The 19,602-nt window shown below is 44.6% G+C and overlaps 1 protein-coding gene across 1 annotated transcript in view; it reads left to right on the forward strand.

Moving 5' to 3' along the window:
* LOC124713135 (ubiquinone biosynthesis protein COQ4 homolog, mitochondrial) overlaps positions 1-19,602 on the forward strand; it is a 117,788-nt gene that overhangs the window by 36,514 nt on the left and 61,672 nt on the right. Inside the window, exon 2 of the mRNA XM_047242926.1 lies at positions 17,910-18,225. Coding sequence (XP_047098882.1) covers positions 17,910-18,225 — 316 coding nt within the window. The remainder of the gene's footprint in view (positions 1-17,909; positions 18,226-19,602) is intronic.

The raw sequence follows: 19,602 nt of genomic DNA on the forward strand, positions 1-19,602 counted from the left end.
ATTCATCAGGAATTTTTTCAGTTTGCCAAATGTTTTGCATGATTGAAGTAATTTCTTTAACGGTTTTTGGACCAGCTGCCTTTAAAAGTTCTGCAACAATTCCATCTTCACTGGATGCTTTGTTGTTTTTCAACCTATGAATTTCTTTAATGATTTCCTCTTCATTTGGTGCAAGTGAAACTGGATTGCATTGTTGGGGAATTTTTGGTGGAAATCTTTCTGTGGGCTCGGGGCAATTTAGAAGATTCTTAAAATATTTAGAAAGTTCTTTGCAATTTTCTTGGTTGTTAAGAGCCAACTGTCCATTTTCCTTCTTGAAGCAAAGATTCTGGGGTTGGTACCCCTTTATTTTGGTTTTAAAAGTTTTATAAAAATTTCTGGTATTGTATTTCTGAAAATCTTCTTCAATTTCTAAGAGTTGACTATTCTCATATTGTCTTTTTGTTTGTCTAATTAGTTTTGAAGTGTCTTTTCTAGTTGTCAGGAATGTATCATATGTGTCTTCTGTCTTGTTGCTATTCCATGCTTTAAATGTCTCTTGTCTGGCTTTGATTGCATGATCACAGTTTTCATTCCACCAAGCATGTTTCTTGTGTTTTCGTAAAGGAATTTGATCTTGAGCTGTTTTGATAATCTTGTGTTTGAGTTGTTCCCAATTTTGTGCACTTGTTTTGTCAAATTCGTCTGCTAATAATGATGGTTGGATTTTACTGGTGTCAAATTTGGGAATTAATGGTGTCCTTTTGTTGAAATTTTGGGGTTTTAGCTTTAGTTTCACACGGGTTAAGTAGTGGTCTGAGTCAATATTGGCACCTTTACGAACTTGAACATTTAAAATTTCTTTGTGACATGGATACGAGATTGCAATATGGTCAATTTGGAATTCACCTATGTCCTTGTTAGGTGATCGCCATGTCTTTTGTTTTGAAGGTTTTTTCTTAAAATGACTTGACATAATTTTGAGATTGAAATTTCTGCAAAATTCTACCAGCCTCTTTCCATTTTGATTGGTCCATTTATGTGCAGGGAATTCACCGACCGTTTTTCTAAATTTTCTCTCTTTCCCTAACTGTGCATTAAAATCACCCATTAAAATCTTTACATAATTTTGAGGAATTTTGGAGACTGTATTCTCTAACACTTCCCATGACTTATTTACTTTTTCTGGATTTGTTTTATTCTCCTGGTTGATAGGCATGTGTGCATTAATTAAACAGTACATTTTATTTGCACATTTCATGGAAATTGTCATTAGTCTGTTGTTTACTGGATTTACTTCGATTACGGAGCCAAGAATGTCTTGCGAAATTGCGAATGCAACACCCAGATGCGGAGTGTTTTTAAGAATTCTTTTGTCTGTTTTACTTTTAAACAATCGGTAGTTTCCAAAATCCATGGTATTCTCATCAGGCAACCTTGTTTCTTGCAGGGCTAAAATTTTGATATTTTGTTCTTTTAGTGTGTCTCCTAATTTATAGAGTTTTCCTGGTGTCAAGAGAGAGTTAATATTGATAGTTCCAAAAAATGTTTCGACCTTGGGCATGAGTCGGTCAAAAGACTTCGATTTCCTCTGGTTTGGGATATAGCGTTTCAGCCTAGTCTCCCCAGAATCCGATAGACTAGTTGCGCCACTGATGGCGGAGGATTTGTTACCACCTGGGGTAATTTTGTAATTACTAAAACGCTCCATAATAGTACTTAGAATCAAAGGGTTGAGCTCAGAAAAGCTCAGTGGTTAAGACTGGAGTGGTTAGTTCCAGAATTTGTATTACGGCCGCACCTCTGGTGAACAGACGCCGACCACAGTGCCGCTTGTTACAAGTCAGACGCAAGGTGGATTTATTGTATTATGTGCCTCTTCCGCTAGTTCCACCGTACCGAGATTCGTTCTCTCCGCCTTCACTACCGTTGAGGTCTTCGCTGTAACCCTAGCAAAGGGGCCCTGACAGAGTACTATCACCCGGGCCAGGTGAACTCTGGTTTTTTAAACGAGGTTGTTACTCCTCCCCCTCCTCCTTCCTCATCACTTGCATAATGAGGCCCCGGGCTTATTCATTTACCTTACTGCAGAGGCCTCTAATGTTTTGGTGATAAATTGCCAGGTTTTGTTTAGCAGAAGCAGTTACATTGTTTTCTCTCAAAAAGAAGTTTAATTTGAATGTATTTTTCACTATCTATTTCTCCAATTTGGTCTGTTTCCACACACTGATAGATTGTGAAGAAGCACTTTTACCTTTTTTTTTCACCAGCCAGTTGTCCAATGTAGTCTGCCTACACCTAGTCCTATAGTTATCTTGTGTAGTGGTACTCTCTTCGTTCAGATCTGATTGTCCTTGCATTTGTAGTTATATGACAAATTATAGTCGCTAAATGATTTTTCCCACAACAGTTGAGGTGAAGGCCATGAGTGGTGTAAAGTTCTCTACCAAATTTGTGAGCTTCAATCCTATGAAAACTAAAGTGCTGCAGATTTCTGCATAATGTCTATTTGTAGCTATTACTATCTTATTTACACCCGAGGATTATATTAAGTCATGCCTGCGTGGAATATCAACTACAATTACGTTCGAATGTTTCAAGAGGTTTAGAGCTGTTCTTAACACATTAGCAGCATGCAGACCTTCGCTGTGAAGGGTTGGGGGGAAGCATTTAGCAGTTGTGGGAGAAAGGGAAGCTGTCTGAAGGTGCATGGGCACTGCTTTAGTGTGTGTGAGTTTCGCTCGTACTAGAATAAAAACAAAACACTAAACACAGAGTTTTCCTCCATTGGTTGATTTTAAACCATTTACATCTGCTTTTAACTTACAATTTCTGTTATACTACACAGATTATTTCATACTCTAAAGCTACTTTTATAACTTTTTCCATTGGTCGGTGAATAAAGATGTTTATTTACAATAAGCGATTTTGCTTTTGTTTTAAATGAATCCCCAGAATGTGCTATTATTGATTCTGGCAATTTGTTGTACCACATTAAGCCTTTGATCTATGGACTGTGGTCTGTTACTGTTAATTTTGTTCTTTGTATTAAATAACTGTGCATCTTTCTGGGGTTATAGTTATGTGCATGCTGCATGTTAAAATGACAACAGTACAAAAGGTAGCAAATGATGAAATTTTACTTGTTGTGTGTAGCTGTTGATTTTGGGTTATACAGGACACAAAAGTTAGTATCATACAGGCTGGAGAATATATTGGCCATGGCCACAGTCAAATACCCTTTCTATAGAGGTAGATCATTACAGAAAGAGCAGCATGCACTCTTCTGTACCTTTGTTCAAATATAAAATTATGGAGACTACAAAGATAGGAGCAATCAAAGGGCTTAACATGTCAGAAATTTAATGCTTGCTGTCCAAGTAATGGATGCAGTCTATTCTCCTTGAAACCATCACACATACTGTTGGTGTGCCTCTATCTGCTGCTACATCAAGGGAAGCCACAACAAGGGAAGCATGCACTCTTCTGTACCTTTGTTCAAATATAAAATTATGGAGACTACAAAGATAGGAGCAATCAAAGGGCTTAACATGTCAGAAATTTAATGCTTGCTGTCCAAGTAATGGATGCAGTCTATTCTCCTTGAAACCATCACACATACTGTTGGCGTGCCTCTATCTGCTGCCACATCAAGGGAAGCCACAACAATAATTGCCATGCTGACAGCCTGTGATGCTTCAAACACCATCTCACTGTGTGTGTGGTACTTACCTTACTGCAAACAAGCCTATTCCTTGACTCAAGGTACATAACACATCTGCATGATTCTTCATGGCCGAGTGAACAGTATACGAGTCCTCCTAGGCACTTGTGACATGGGAACATTGATACCTGCTTAGTGTTGAGTATGAACCCATCAATTAAATGTTTATGATACAGTTGTTGGATACTGAACAATGCAATACAGCGGAACAATAAACTGTGGTCTCTATTAACCACAGTTCTACTGTGGCTGAATTCACATATTTGCTGGTAAACATTCTTCCTTTTTACACAAGGTATAACATGACCATCTCATAGAAAGCAACATTCAGATTCATGATCCAGTGACATTAATGTGACGACTGCATATGTTTGACATCAACAAGCAATAAACACTCACAGATGGCAGGTGGCAGCACTAGCAGTGATGAGTATATCAAATATGTCTGGGAGATGCAAATACAGTGCAGCCATTGTCATAATATGAAAATGGATGGATTTATCTGACATCCAAAAGGACATGATCATTAGCTTCCAGGTCAAGAGTGGAAGCTTTTCCGAAACGGCTAAGATAACATGATCATCACATAGAAAACAAGATTTGGATAAGTGGTCCAGTGTCATTAATGTGACCATTGCATATGTTTGACATCAACATGCAATAATCACTTACGGCAGGTGGTAGCACTAGCAGTGGAGGGTGTATCAAGCGTTTCAGAGGGATTCAGGAACCAGTGCAGTAGTAGTCATAATGCGAAAACAGGCTGATTTATCTGACATCCAAAAGCACATGATGATTAGCTTTCAGGCCGAGAGTGGAAGCTTTACTGAAATAGCTAAGCTTGTAAACTGTTCGCATGCCACTGTTGTTACTATATAGCATACATGGCAAAACTGATGCCGAGGCAACTGTGGTGAACCGCGGGTTACAGATGATGAATGAACAACAGCTGCAGAGATGTGTAAATATGAACAGAAGTGCAACTGACTGCCCAAATGAACTAAGTTCTCCTCAATCACAGTTCAGCGAACATTGCTGCATACAGACCTCCACAGCAGGCACCTAGTTCACGCTCCCATGCTGACTGCTATTCATCAATGCCAAAGGCTGAAAATTTCATGCCATACTGCAACTGGATGTTCGCTGCGTGGTGACAGGTGGTCTTTTCAGATGAATCACATTTCATGCTCCACTGGATAGATGGCCATTTGTGTGTGTGGTATGAAGTGTCTGAAAGCAAACACTCTGCAACAATCATTGTCTGGGAAGTGCTTTTGAGGCATTCCCTGAGTGAGCTCTTCACTCTGGAAGGCACAATGGATCAACACAAGTATGCAACTATCCTTGGGGACCATGTCCACCCCTACATGCAGTTTGTTTTTCCTTGGCAAGGTGACACGCACCAATTGGACAATGCAACATGTCATGCAACTCGCAGTGTATGTGCGTGGTTCGAAGAGCACCAGGATGAGTTTACCTGACTCTCCAATTGCCAAACTCCACAGATTAAAACCCAATAGAGAGTCTGAGGTACCGCCTCGATTGGGCTGTTCATGCCATGGATCTGTAACCAAGAAACCTAGTGCAGCTGACCACAGCACTGAAGGTGGCGTGGCTCCACATCCCTGTTGGTATCTCTCTTCCTCTCCATGCTGTAAAAGGTGGTTGTTGGTCACATTAATGTGGCTGGATCATATATGATTCATGAATGAGGAACTCACTGCATAATTGTTTTTCATATACAGATTGTAAATGGCAGTATTTCTACCTAAAGTGTGCACTTGTGCTGAACTGATAATCAGTACATATCCATGCACATAGTACACTTCATTCAAATTTGATGTTTTTGTTGCATGTTGCCTTCTTGCTGTTGCAGTTTTAGTGGCCAGCAGAATCAGATTCTACAAAATTAAAAACAAACAGTAAAATGTTTCAATTTTTCAGATACATATCAATATTGTACCCCTTGGAATCCACTATTATGCAACACAGACAGCTGCTGCATGCTGCGACCTCCCCTCGCCACTGGCAACACCACAGCTGAAGAGGCTGAACAAACAGTGCAATCACAACATAAGCACAACATGTTGGTTGTCAATCACATCTCCCACAGCCACCACAGTAACACATGGTGCTACCTTTGCTGCTAGAGGCATGCTACGTGAGGTGCTGCAATTAGTGCTGCCATCGTGGACTCCAATTCTTCTTCTGCAGATCGTGTGCCCACAGATCACCTTTGCAATAGTCTTCAGCTGGGCAGCTATACAGGATGCCACCTGGCGGACCAGAGGCAGTTCACATCAAGAGTCGCTCTGGGTAAGCGCCAAGTGCTGTTGCCTGCTCCCTTTGTCTCAGCGCAGCCCTTTTCTTGGAGCTGAATTTGAGTCCTCACTCCATACCTTGTTTGAGTTCTTCAACTGGCCAATGATGCCTTTGCTCTGAACTGGATCTCAAGTCTTCATGTTGTGTCCCTGAGTGCTTCTAACAGGGTCCAGGGTTTGATTCACAGCCGGGTCAGGGATTTTCTCCTCCCGGGAGACTGGGTTTTTGTGTTGTCCTCATCATCTTATCATCATTTTGGGAATTGGTGAGCTTGGAAATAGAAAGATTGGGAAATTGTACGGATGCTGGCGACCCCACAAAGCCAAATCATCATCATCATCATCTGAGTCCTCCAAGCTGTCCCCAACAAGCACCTCACCTGGGGCCTGGGTGTACACAGCTGACGGTTGCTCCTGGACCATGCTGGCTGTGTCTGTAACCTGTGTGATTGAGCCATTTTTCTACATCAGCTACGCTATCTCTGACTGGCAACAAGCTTCTGTCTGTCACGTCTCTGCTGGATTGTCCTTAACCCTTATCGCTCTACCTGATGCGGCTACAGTGACACCGGCCTTGTCAGGATTCTCCCAGTGCTATGTTAGTGTCTATCAGTGGATTGGAACCAAGTAGTGTTGATTTCAAGTCCAAATGACTGTATTCCATTATTGGGAGTAAATAAAGCTCATTTATTCTTGCTACCTGGGACACATTAATTTGTGTGGCTATCCTGACTATAACACAAAACTTGGTGATGAGAAGTGGATTCTGTTCCATTAGTAACTGTTAGACTTTTTCACACTTTCCGTGCTGACCCAGTGTAGCTACCCATCTTGGTGCACTACTTAGGACAGTTCCAAATGATTTTTTTTTCTCTCTCACCACAAACATGTGTCTCATTCCAGTATGAATCCACTGCCTCTGACTGTATTGGCACCGGTGCTGCCAGTACAGTGCATGCAATGGAACATCAAACTTCTACAGAAGCTAACCTGCATGCCACTTGCCACCACAAGCAAAGCCATCGCCAGCTGAGTATGTTAGCATCCTGCTGACAGCCCACAGGAGCATCAACAGCAGGCCATGCCTGTTGGTTCCTCGCTGATATCCCATTAGTCTGTTACTTCTGGTTGAGCCCATTGGTTCCCCACGGAACTCCCACTGTTCCCTCACTTCCAGCCATGCCCAGCAGCACCCTGTGAAAGTCCCACTGGAGTATTGACATCTGCCAAAGCCTCTCATTTCCCAGCTGATATCCCACTGGCCCAATGCTTATCTGGTTGAGTCTGTCAGCTCCTTGCTGATGTCCTACTAGCCCATCACCTTCCGGCTAAGCCTGTCCCAATGGCCTGTCACCAATGTCGCACCAGCCTGTCGCCTGCTGCCGGCTCCTTCACAGCCACCCTTGTTGCTGCAAAGGAGTTGGGTCATGTGCCTGTGTAGGTGCTTGTATCTGTGCTGCCCCAATGCTGTTAGTGGGTGCAAATAAGTCACCAGCCGCCACTGCTACCACTATGCTGCCCTCTATCAGCCCGTTGATGCAAACTGTCACATCTTCTCCATCATTTTCCTTTTCCATTTGTAAGTTATTGCCCCCTGCCATATTAACCTTGCTTGAACAGTCGCTCCCATGCCCTCTCCTCTTCCTCCAGCATATGAGGGAATGCTCATGGAAGTTCTGATGAAACCCTGGGCCACACCTGATCTTGTCTGCATCACTGCCTTCCAGCGGCTGATTTGCCTTCCTTGAGTATGACCCTGCCTGTCTGTGGTATTCAGGTCCCCAGCTGTGGTGGCCTTCCCCATTGGCTACATCAATGCCACATGGGATGTGTCATCAGCCCATTGACATTGTCACATCTCGGGTGATCGCCATTGATCGAACGTCAATCTTTCATAGGCTGCCAATGCCTGCCGAAGTCCATGGTGCCTCTTCTGGGCAGCAGCTGCTTCACTTTCAAGTGCGTTTCACCACCTCTTTTCCAGGAGGAGAGGGGTATTGTATTCCCTGGTGTCCACTGCTATGCAACACAGATGTGTACTGTGGGCTGTTGCTTCTCCAGGCTGTTGACAACGCCACTATGGAAGACAGGATAAACAGTATGACTCCAACATAAGCACATCGTGTTTGTTATCAGCCACATCACCCGCAGCCACCATGGTAACACATGGCTCTAGCTTCACCACGAGAGTCACCGCAATTAACATCATCATCACAGGCACCAATTCGTCTTCCACAAATCACGTGCCAGCCGGTCAGTTGGTTAGGTGCTCTACAGATAATTTGAATGATTATTTTATAGAAATGGTTTGGAATGAGTTAGTTTACAGGATATGTATACATGATTACCATTAACATTAATGAACACATTATAATGTACGGAAAGTTCTGGTTGAGAATTACGAATTATTTAGGAATAAAGGGGATGACTCACCAAAAGGCAGAAGCACTGCATCATCGATAGGTACACAAACAAAAGGTACAAAGCTTTGCTACCTTTCGGAATGAAATTCCTTTTCCAAACTTAAAAAACATGCACACAAGCAGGAACACACACACACTCACATGCACAAGCCTATCTCCCTACATTATGCTCAGTTGAGTGAGCATATTGAACTCCTCGCAGAGTCACTGACAGTTTTGACATGTCATTAGCAAAAATATGTATTGTGATGGCACAGTTAAAATGTTTAGCTCCTTGAAGAAGTACCTACATGATGTCCACAGGTGAATACCACAATTATTTGTACTGCTCACTTTTGTGCAGTAAGTACTTTTTTTGGCAGTATTCTATCACCAGTCTGCTATAAAGAAGGCCGCCTTGCCAACCATGATCAGTTGTCCTGGGCCAAGCAGCAAGTGTTGTCACTGGTACCTCACTTGGAACTTCCTTCATCACAGTTCTTCGAGTCACGTTCAAATCTTCTCTCCACTTCTGATCCAAGTTACACTGGCCATTGACATCATTGCTCCATGCCTCGTTCAAGTTCTCCATAGCAGCCACTCACGTCTTTGCTCCAAGCCACATCCTGAGTCTTCATTCCACGTCTTGTTCGATTCCTCCATTCTTGGCCTGAAGTCATCTGTACTTGCAGGCCATCTGTATGCAAGTTGCCACCACTGCCAGATCCCACTGGCTGCATCTCCAGTCCATTTGATGGAGGTATCTCTCAGCATCAACCATGCTACCTCTGACTGGCTATAAGCTTCCATCTCACTGAGACCTTTTACCTGGAGTGTCCACTGTTATGGCTACACTGATGTTTCCTTTGGAAGGACTCTTCCATGTCAGTGATTGGGGGACTAGAACCTAGTAGGACTGAGACAACTGTGAATGGCTATTTGGTTGAATTCCATTACTGAGGATAAATAAAGTTCATTTATTATTGCTCCTTGGAGCACAATAAAGAGCATGGCTGGCTCATCCACAACACAAAAATGAATATTGATGGTATCGTAGAAAGGAGGCAAATTTTTCCTTTGCTGCACTGAATATAAACAAAATTAGCGTAAGTTCTAACTGTATGCTTCATTAGTAGTTCTTTGTAAATTAAAAATAGACAAAGTATTTATATACAATTCAGTATTACATAAATCAACTAAATTTACAAAGCTAAGTGTAAGTAATTATTGATTTCTGAACTACGGACCATTTAAGCCCTAAACTCAATTATTTCATGTGTAGCATTTATACAAAATAATTTTCGTAATTTTGTCAAGGACAGAGAACCTTCAACCACTTTACTGCTTCTGGTACGCTGTAATGACTGTAGAGTGAAAAGTAACTTTAATAGATCACATCCCCCCCCCCCCCCCCCAACCCCATCTCCACCCACCTGGCAAAACAACGCACTTGCTCTGTCCATTTTACTGAAAGCACTATGTAACTTGATGTAACAAAACATGTGAGGATAAATGTTCAGCTCTATTAGAATTTTGCACCTTACCTTTATTGCAGATATTTTCTGAAAGGAAAACATTTGTATTTTATAGCCTATCTTGTGGCTAAATGTAGTAATTCATGATCAGTCATTTACATATATTTGCCATGACCTTGTTTTGATCATTTTAAATTTATGAAAGTTTTTTGTTTGAGACAAATATTTATTTTTTAAATCAAAGAAATGTGGTTTGGTTTTATTGTACAGCCCAAATTATGCAAGTGATATTGGATAGGTGTCGACCCCATCGGCGCCACATAGCCCCCCCCCCCCCCCCTCCCCCGCAGTACAGAGTACCCTTGAGAGCCCGGGGGGGGGGGGGAGGGGTGGCTATGGCGTCGGCAGGCATGGTCCGCAGGAGCCAGGCCACGGTCGGTTCGACAGCGTCGTCGGGGAGCTGTGTCAGTAGATGTCGTGAAGGAAGATTCGGCCACCGAACCTGGAAGTTGTTGAAGCGTGCCGGGCGTCGTACTGAGCGCGTTGGTCGTGCGGCGACAGGGAGGACGGCGGTTTGCGGGAGGAACGGAGCAATGACGACGATGTCTCTAGTAGGTGTGGCAAACACACGAAGCATGTCCAGGTCGATGTCAGGCAAGAGGGGGACACATTTCACCAGGTGGCAGGGAATGGCGGAGGTTGTGTCATGAGCACCGGATGAAGGGAAACACAAGATGACCAGTGTGTCATCACGTAGTATTATAGAGATGTCATGGATTATATCTGGGGGGACAGCCACAAACGCCTCGAGTGAGGGCACGTTCAAGATGGGGGGGGGGGGGGGGGCGTGAGAAACCTCAACAGGGCGAGGCAGGCGACGGGGGAGAGGTCGAAGGGACCGGCGTAGGGCCTGGCAGTGAGGGCGTGATCATACGTAAGCTCAATGTGGGGAGCATGTATCACTCGACGGAGTGCGTGAGACCGGAGTAGAGGGCAAGGTCAGAGAAGAGCTTGACGATTGGAGCTGGAAGTCACTCGACCGAGTGAGAGTGGTCGGAGTGTCGTGCGCCGTGACAGTGAGTGGCGTGGTCATGGCCTGAAGGGGCGTAGAAGTGGGCTCGACATGTCGGGCTTAAGTCTGTTGAGAGAGACTGTAACAGCTGAATCTTTTATCTGGATATCATAGGTGTTGGCTGAGCGCCAGAGAACTTGGTATGGGCCGGTATATGGAGGTTGGAGGGGAGCACGGACAGTGTCATCTTGGAGCATGACGTACTCGCAGTTGTCCAGAGATTTCAGGACGTGAACCTTAGGGCGGGAATGGCTGGCAGGCGGAGGGATGTGGAGGTTGATGAAGTGGCATCTGACGCGGTCCACGAAGGAAGGTAAGTCAGACTGAGGGAGAGAAGCAGAAGGGCTCACAAGTTCGCCAGGGAGAACAATGTTCTGGCCGTATACAAACTCGGCTGTTGTGCCTTTGAGGTTTTCCTTATAGATCACATGAATGCCGAGTAGCACAAACAGGAAGGGCCTCCGTCCATAAAGAGTCGTGGCATCGAAGAGCTGCCTTGAAATTGCGGTGACAGCGCTCAACTAGCCTGTTACTTTGCAGGTGATATTCTGTGGTATGGATACGCCGGATGCTGCAAATGTTACAAATCTCGTTGAACAGGGCCGACTCAAATTGTCAGCCCTGGTCAGTCGTGATGATAGCTGGACATCTGAAACGTGATACCCATGACTCGACGAAAGCTCGAGCAACAGTTTCTGCCATGATATTGGGGAGGGGGACAGCCTCGACCCAGCAAGTCGTTTGGTCGATAGACGAGAGAATTAACGAACGCCGTTAGAGGAGGGGGGGAGAGGGCCGACAGTGTCAATGTGAATATGCTGGAAACGCCCAGGAGGGATCGAAAAGGCGCCAAGGGGGGGAGTGAAGTGTGCTTGTGTACTTTGCAGCGTTGGCACGTGACACAGGAGTGTGCCCATTGCTGGCAGTCCTTGTTGACATTTCTCCACAAAAAGCGCTCCGCACGCACGAACACCGGGATGGGCTAAATTATGCAGCACATTGAAGATAGCTCGATGGAGCATGGTTGGGATGAAGGGGCATAACATGCCCGTACTGTCGTCCCACCAGATCTCACCAGAAATGCCAGGGAAGGTGGTGCGGACGAAGTGTAGTGAAGAGGTAGATTCTGAAATCAGGTTTTGTGTGTCCTCGTCGGTGGGTTGGAGGTTAGGCAGTTGAGAGAGGTTTAACAGCGAATGAACGGCATCGACTCGTGAAAGGAAATCAGCAACTATATTGTCAGCACCCTTTATGTCTCTGTGTCTGACATCGGTAGTGAACTGAGATATGAAGTGCATGTATCTGAAGCGGCGAGGAGGCGGGTCAGCTGGCGGGTTTGTAATGGCCGCAGCCAGGGCTTTTGTGGTCTATTAAAACATAAAGGGCGTCCCTCAACATCAGTCTTAAAATGCTTGATCGCTTCGTAGACCGCGAGCAACTCCCTGTCAAACGCAGAATATTTCCGTTGTGCATCGATGAGCTTGCGCGAGAAGAACTGCAGAGGCGAAGTTTGGCCGTCGACTGTCTTGCTAAGGACAGTGCCAATGGCAGTATCGCTCGTGTCTGTCGTGATGAAAAGCTGCGCATTGGGATGAGGATGCGTGATGGTGCAGGCTTTGGCAAGAAGATTTTTGAGGGCAGTGAAAGAGGCAGTCATAGCAGGGGTCCATGGAACGGGCCGAGATCCAGAAGTCTTGGTGCCTGCCAAGGTGTTCGTCAGTGGAGCCTGAATCTCCACAGCCCAAGGTAGATGTCGGTGATAATAATTAACCATCCCCAGAAAGCGCCGAAGCTCTTTGAATGACAAAGGTCTGGATAGGTTTAGTATTGTTTGTACTTTCTCAGGGGGCGGTGAGATGCCGTCGGCAGAGACACGGAAACTAAGAAAAGTGACAGCAGGTTGATGTAGCTGCAATTTGTCCTGGTTGGTCTCGATGCCTGCTGCCGCAAGAGTGTTCATAACAGTTTGCACATGTCGAATGTTGTCCTCAAGGAGCTGAACACAAGAATGTCATCAAGATATGCAAAGCAGAATTTTAGTTCGAATAGCACTTCATTGATGAAGCGTTGCCAGGTCTGGGTTGCGTTTTTCAGACCGAAGGCCATGAATCGAAACTGAAATAACCCGGGTTGGTGATTGCTGTCTTCTCGATGTCTTCAGGTGCCATGGGGATATGGTGGTAGGCCCGTTTGCAATCAAGACAGAGAATGTGGCCGCACCTGCGAGGGAACTGGTAAAGTCGACGGTAGTCTCCGTGCATGCGCCACAACCCGTCTTTCTTGGGTGTCATGTGTATGGGCATAGACCAGCTACTGGCAGAGGGTTCAATGACGCCGGAGCTTAGTAGTTCAGAAATCTGTTTTTTTAAGGTCGGAGAGGCACTGGGGACAAAGTCGATGTGGTTTACTGGAGATCGGGGGGGCCTGGCGTGAGGCGAAGCTTGTGAAGCGTGCCAATGGCACGGGAGGCAGTTTGTTTACAATGTGTGGCGGGCGGGGCAGGCGAGGTGTGGTCGTGGTGTTCGGAGCCACTCGGCGGATCCGACGGGAGCCGAAGCGGTGAAGTGTCCCAGGAGTCAATGTGACAAGATTGCCGCCAGCCTGAAGCAGTGGCACTGTGGTCCGGTGAGCTCGGTAGAGCTCGTGAAGCGTTAGTGAGTCCATTGTTCGAGGGTGCGGCCTGTGGCAGCACGGTTGCGGGCGAAACACTTGGTGTGAGTGCACTGTTTGTGTTGTCAGTGGCGGTCACATGGCGGCATGCAGGAGCCAAAGTTGCATTGTTTGAGGTACTGTCCACGAGGGGCAGGGTAGGAGCTGTCAGTTCAGGAACACGTGACACTCGTCGCGCATGCACACTTGTGTCCGGCCGAGTGTCAAACGCTGCCGTGTTAGGAGGGTGTGGCCCTGTGGAACTGTCAGTACATGTTTTGGCAGTCTTGATAGTACAGTTGCGAGGAGTAGTGGGAGGTAAACACATGGAAGCTCAATTGCTGGGATTGCAAGCAGATTCGGCACACTTACTGACCTTGCTTTGTCCTTGCTGTAGTGTCTGTAATTCCTTTGTTGTATCGGAGAGCTGGAGCTGTGTTTTGTGGAGCTGGAGGGAGAGCTGGAAGTTTTCCTTGCATAGGCAAGTGACGTGTTCAAGCTTGACAAGGCACTTATGTGTGGTTTCTTGTAACGTCATCGACAGAGACAAGCATGTGTGGATGAGATGAGCCTGGGGGACCGATGTGTCATGGTGTAGGTTGCTCGACAGAGCACAGGGGAAGTGAGTCTTGGACGGATGGTGAAACACAGTGTTTTGCACTAGGTCCGGTGAAAGTTTGTGGTGTCACAATAAGTCAATGCCTGGTATAGGTTCGTCAATTTCGCACACTAAAAAAGTCCACTCAAGTTTGCAGTTTGTGGAGAGTGAGACAATGTGTGAGGTTGAACCCGAGCATTGTCGTTTAGTTGAATTCACGGCTTGCAGTGAAGTATGATAAGGGCGGATGTTCGATGACGCTAAGGACATGGGCACCTGTGTCCACTAGAAAAGGTATCCCAACGAAATGTCTTTAATGTAAAGTTGTCCACAATTATCCGTTCATTCCCAGACAGAATGGAGCACTGGGGGATGCCTGTCATGTTGTGCACAGGAGACAGCACCCGAACCTACCTGCGATTGGCATTTGGGAAGTAGCAGGGTGGTCTGCAGTTCCGTGCCGCCTCACCAAACCGTGTGTGGAAGTAACAGTAAGGGTAGTGCAGTTGCATTTCCTGCGGAAAGTTCGTTGCCAGTGGCAGTGGCTGAGGTTCGGTGGCCACAGCAGGTTTTGTTGCAGGAGGGGGCATGACCGCGGGAAGAACCGGTGATGTCTCAGTTGCTTGTTTACTGCTTCCCGGGGCGAGCGGAACAGTTGGCACAGTACGGTCCTGGCTGCGTCCAGCTGCAGGGCGATGAACCTGAACCTGAGACTTGTCAGGTAGGCAGTGGCTGGTGAAATGGAGCAGTGATGCATCATGTAGCTTGTCAGCAATCGTCATTCTTTGCTCGACAGGTTCAGGAGGCCTTTGAGCCAGAGCAAAGTGGATGTGAGGAGATAGTTTATCTGACCAGATGGCGAGGAGAGCTGTGTCAGAGACAGCACTAACAAGGGCACATAGCCGTCTCAAGAGCTGGGAAGGTTTGTCGTTGCCTAGTTGCTCGACGTGGAGCACTTGCCGTATTGCTGCCTCAGTTGAGCGTGCAAGCCGACGTAGTACTGTCTCTTTGGCTAGAGTGTACTGGGTAGATGAGTCCCAGGAGTCGACCAGGTCTGCAATCAAGTCCTCCTGGTCATGCAGGTGGGTGATGAGGCACAGAAACCTGGTTGACTCATCGAGTTTGTAATGGTTGAACACTTCGTCCACAATTTAGAATGTTTGGAAGAACAGGTTGAGTTGAGTTCGTCGGGGCACTGCCACAATCAAGCTGTTGTTGCTGTAGTATTCCAGGAGAGTGTGCCTCCAGGGGATGTGGCAACGATGGCTGTTCGGGTGGCAGTATGAAGATGACATGTTGTGGTTGAGTGCGATCCGTCGCGACGTGGAAGGCCGACGCGGGTGAGACACCGTAATGTGTCGATTGCAGTTTCGGAAGCTCAACACGTTGTGGGTGTGTCCGGATTGACGTTTGATAGCCGGAGTCATGCACACTTCTAACCTCACTTATTGTTGCAGGCTCGAAAACATCTGGCGAAATAGGCGTAATCGTCGAGTGAGAGGCATCGTGTTGCAGTCCTGGCGGGTGTACATCGCCCACAACACGATGCATGTCGATCACAAAATCCAGCGTTAGGCGTTAAGTCATTGTTTAAATGCTGTGTCAATGTAATACATGCGAAAATAACCGACACGGAGGTCGCGGACACAGTAAAATGATGAAAACAGAAGACGTTACAACTTGGGGTCATCAGTGAGGGAGAGATTCGGGTCGGTTACACCAAACAACACTCCCATTTTACAGTAGTTCATTTATTCACCTCTTTACACAAGCAAGGCTTACACAGAACTAACATGGAAGTTTCACCCAAAGATAAACTTAGTTTAGTTCAAAGATGATACTCAGATCGATGCTGGTGTCAACCTCATCGGCACCACAGGTCAAAATAAGGATTAGTAACTTTTAGTTTCAGTAAAACAGAAGTAAAAGTAATTAGGTACATATTTTTATAATCTGCATTTCTCAGTAACTGTTTGTGGATGGATTGAAATAATTAGGCAAATTAAAATTAGGCACCTACCTTTACAATCTAAGTTTGTCAGTAATTGTTTAAGTAAAATTTATTTTTACAAAGTCATAAATTCTTTTACAGAATAGAAATGCCTTTAGTTTAATTTTAAACATTGAATATGTAGCAATTTTTATTTCTTGTGGTGTCTTATAATGTAATGTAATAACACCAATGTTAATTACGCTCTTCTGATAGGATGATGATCTGGGATATGTTTCGTGTATATTTGATAGCTGTCTGGCACAGTAGTTGTGTACATTCTTGTTTTGCAGTAAATTGCCTCTTTTCAAGGGGTAGTCATAACTGAATAAGCATAACCATTAAGAACAACAAGCTCAGTATTCCATTTTTTAAGCCACAGTTTATTCTTAGAGCTCTTTTTTGAATTCTCAGTGAACAGAACTGTGTATATTATGCAAGCAGTATTGTTGTTTTTGTTGTTATAGAATATTGAATTAGACCATAGCACACAGATGAGAGTTTCTTTGACAAATTATTTCCATGTGTGTCTCGTTTTGAATCATGCTGAACCTACAGACTCAAAAATTTTGTCACGCTTACATTTTCTAGAGGGTCATTTTTTAACCTTGCTTGAACAGACATTTGGCTACATGGTGGAAATAAATGAAAGTTGTAACATATAGTGTTGTCAGAATCTACACATTGTTTTTGATGAACCATTCTGAAAGTCTTCATGTAGGAACTTCTGCTGTTGACTGCAAGGTTACTGGGGACGATCCAGTGAGCAATATACTTGTACCACTGGCAAATAGGACACTTTTTGGGGGACTCATGTATTCTACAAGGTCATCCACATGAATCAAGAGGAGTAACAGTCCTATGATTGAGCCCCGAGGCTTTCTTAGTAATTCACTGGAAAGAAAAGAATTGGTACTTGTTTTATTCAGAGTGTTGAACTGACACTGAAGTTATGTGTTCTGACTGTAGCTGTCTTACTAATTTTTTTAGCAGAATTTTGTAATCCAGCACATCGAAGACTTTTGAAAGGTCTGGGAAAATATCTGCAGCTATTTTATGTTGACTGAGAGATTTTAAAGTATAGAGTAAGAATTCAAAAATTTCTGTTTGTGTAGATTTAGACTTTTCAAGCCATGTTGTTGGATGGCATGAGGTGAGCATTTATTTATAAAATTTATGAGCCTGTTATAAAACAGATTTATTCTAGAATTTTTACAAAGGAATTCACCTGTGATATAGGTCAGTAGTCCGATATTATATCAAAGTGGTCAGGCAAAAATATGCGAGAGAGGAAGAGAGAGAGAGAGAGAGAGAGAGAGAGAGAGAGAGAGAGAGAGGATGAATAATTGGTTTGACATCTGATGCCTTATTTATTTTATCTGACTACATCTCCATTGGTGTGCTATCCTGGGTGAATTTCCTGTTGTCTTGTAACACCCATTCCCCTCAAACACTTACATACAACTTTGTACCAAATTTGAGTACTCTGACACCTTTGTGTGTGTTTGATAATCTGCTCCCAGCTATTAAGTAGAATTTTTCTGTATTGCTTTCATTTACAAATAGAAACAATACTATTTACCAAGTGTTATTGCTTCATCACTTCAGCTATTAAGTTGAATATCTTGGAGTTTACTTGAGTTTAATGTTGCTTCCACCTGTTCTTTTCTTTATGGGTGTGTTTGACTTTTTCCAACAGGATCAGACTCTTCCATCAGCCACAGATGTCTGCATAATTCGTTTAATGCATTTCAACAAAGTACAGGAAGACTTGAGGCAGATGCTCTAATAAACATAAGCCATCAACAGAACTTTGAAGCTGACTATGCCTCTTCACACATTCCCACTTCAACTTTTCAAAAAATAGCACTGTTCTTTGGTTCATCTGCTGTTGCCCTCATGGATCCTTCAAGGGGTGACATGATTGCTACTTTGGGTGAAACAGGAGGGGAGGGACCAATTAAGTATATGCAACAGAAGATGCTACAGAGTGGTGAAGGAAAACAAATCTTAATGTAAGTGGCAACACACAATGTCTTATCATTAGTTTCATGTGTTCTTTATATCTAGAGAGAAGAGAAAGAGTACAGTGGAGAAGCAGAAAAAAGAAATGTGTCAGAATGATGACTTAAGAAAACATACCAAAAGACAAGAAGCAAAAATGAAAATAATTGGATATGAAAATTTCTTAAAAGGTGTTAATATTTTACTTGTTACTTACACTACTGTTTGGAAAAAGTAAAATACCAAGACAGATAAATGTGATCACAATGAAACTTATTCCAGTGATTAGGGACATGACACCACACAAATGATTAGCATTACAGAACTGCACATGCACTGTGACTGTGGAAATTCAGAACCACATGCTGCAATCAGGCCTACTAGATATTGTGTTACGGAATCAAAGAGTACTTGAATATGCTGCTGGGGAATAATCTGCCATGCAGTTTGTAGGCACATGCACAAAGCATCAACTGTGCCTCCAGGAAGACCTGAAAGAACAAGTTGCCAACCGGCCGTATCCCGGATGTGTTGGATGGGTGACTTGCCAGGCAAACAGGCAGGCCCAGGGGAGCAGTGTTACCTGTTGTTCTTTGAAGAAGGCTTGCACATTTCTTGCTGTATGTGGCCGGATGTTGTCCTGCTCAAATATGGCATGTTGAATGGCCTCCAAGAGGGGCAATACCTAAGGCTGTAAAACTTTCCTGATGCAGTGGTAGCTGTTCAGATCACCCTCAAAACACAGGAGACAAGATCACGTGCTATAGGCAATGGCACTCCAAACCATCACACATGTCATTTGTCTGTTATATCACTCAACAATACAGTTTTCCCAATTGCGTTCACCATGGTGGCATTGAATGCGTATGTCGCCAACAGTACAGGACAAATTGAAGAGGAACTCATCTGAAAACATTTCATTTTGCCACTCAGCAAACCAGTGCTCACGTACACATGCCCATTAATCCAGAATGAGATTTTCACTCTGCAGCAGAGTGTGCGCTGATATGAAACTTCCTGGCAGATTAAAACTGTGTGCCCGACCGAGACTCGAACTCGGGATTTTTGCATTTCACGGGCAAGTGCTCTACCAACTGAGCTAATCTGCCAGGAAGTTTCATATCAGTGCACACTCCGCTGCAGAGTGAAAATCTCATTCTGGAAACATCCCCCAGGCTGTGGCTAAGCCATGTCTCCGCTATATCCTTTCTTTCAGGAGTGCTAGTTCTGCAAGGTTCGCAGGAGAGCTTCTGTAAAGTTTGGAAGGTAGGAGACGAGGTACTGGCAGAAGTAAAGCTGTGAGTACCGGGCATGAGTTATGCCTCGGTACCTCAGTTGGTAGAGCACTCGCCCGCGAAAGGCAAAGGTCCCGAGTTCCAGTCTCGGTT

Source organism: Schistocerca piceifrons, chromosome 1, assembly GCF_021461385.2.
Source record: "Schistocerca piceifrons isolate TAMUIC-IGC-003096 chromosome 1, iqSchPice1.1, whole genome shotgun sequence".
NCBI lineage: Eukaryota > Metazoa > Arthropoda > Insecta > Orthoptera > Acrididae > Schistocerca > Schistocerca piceifrons.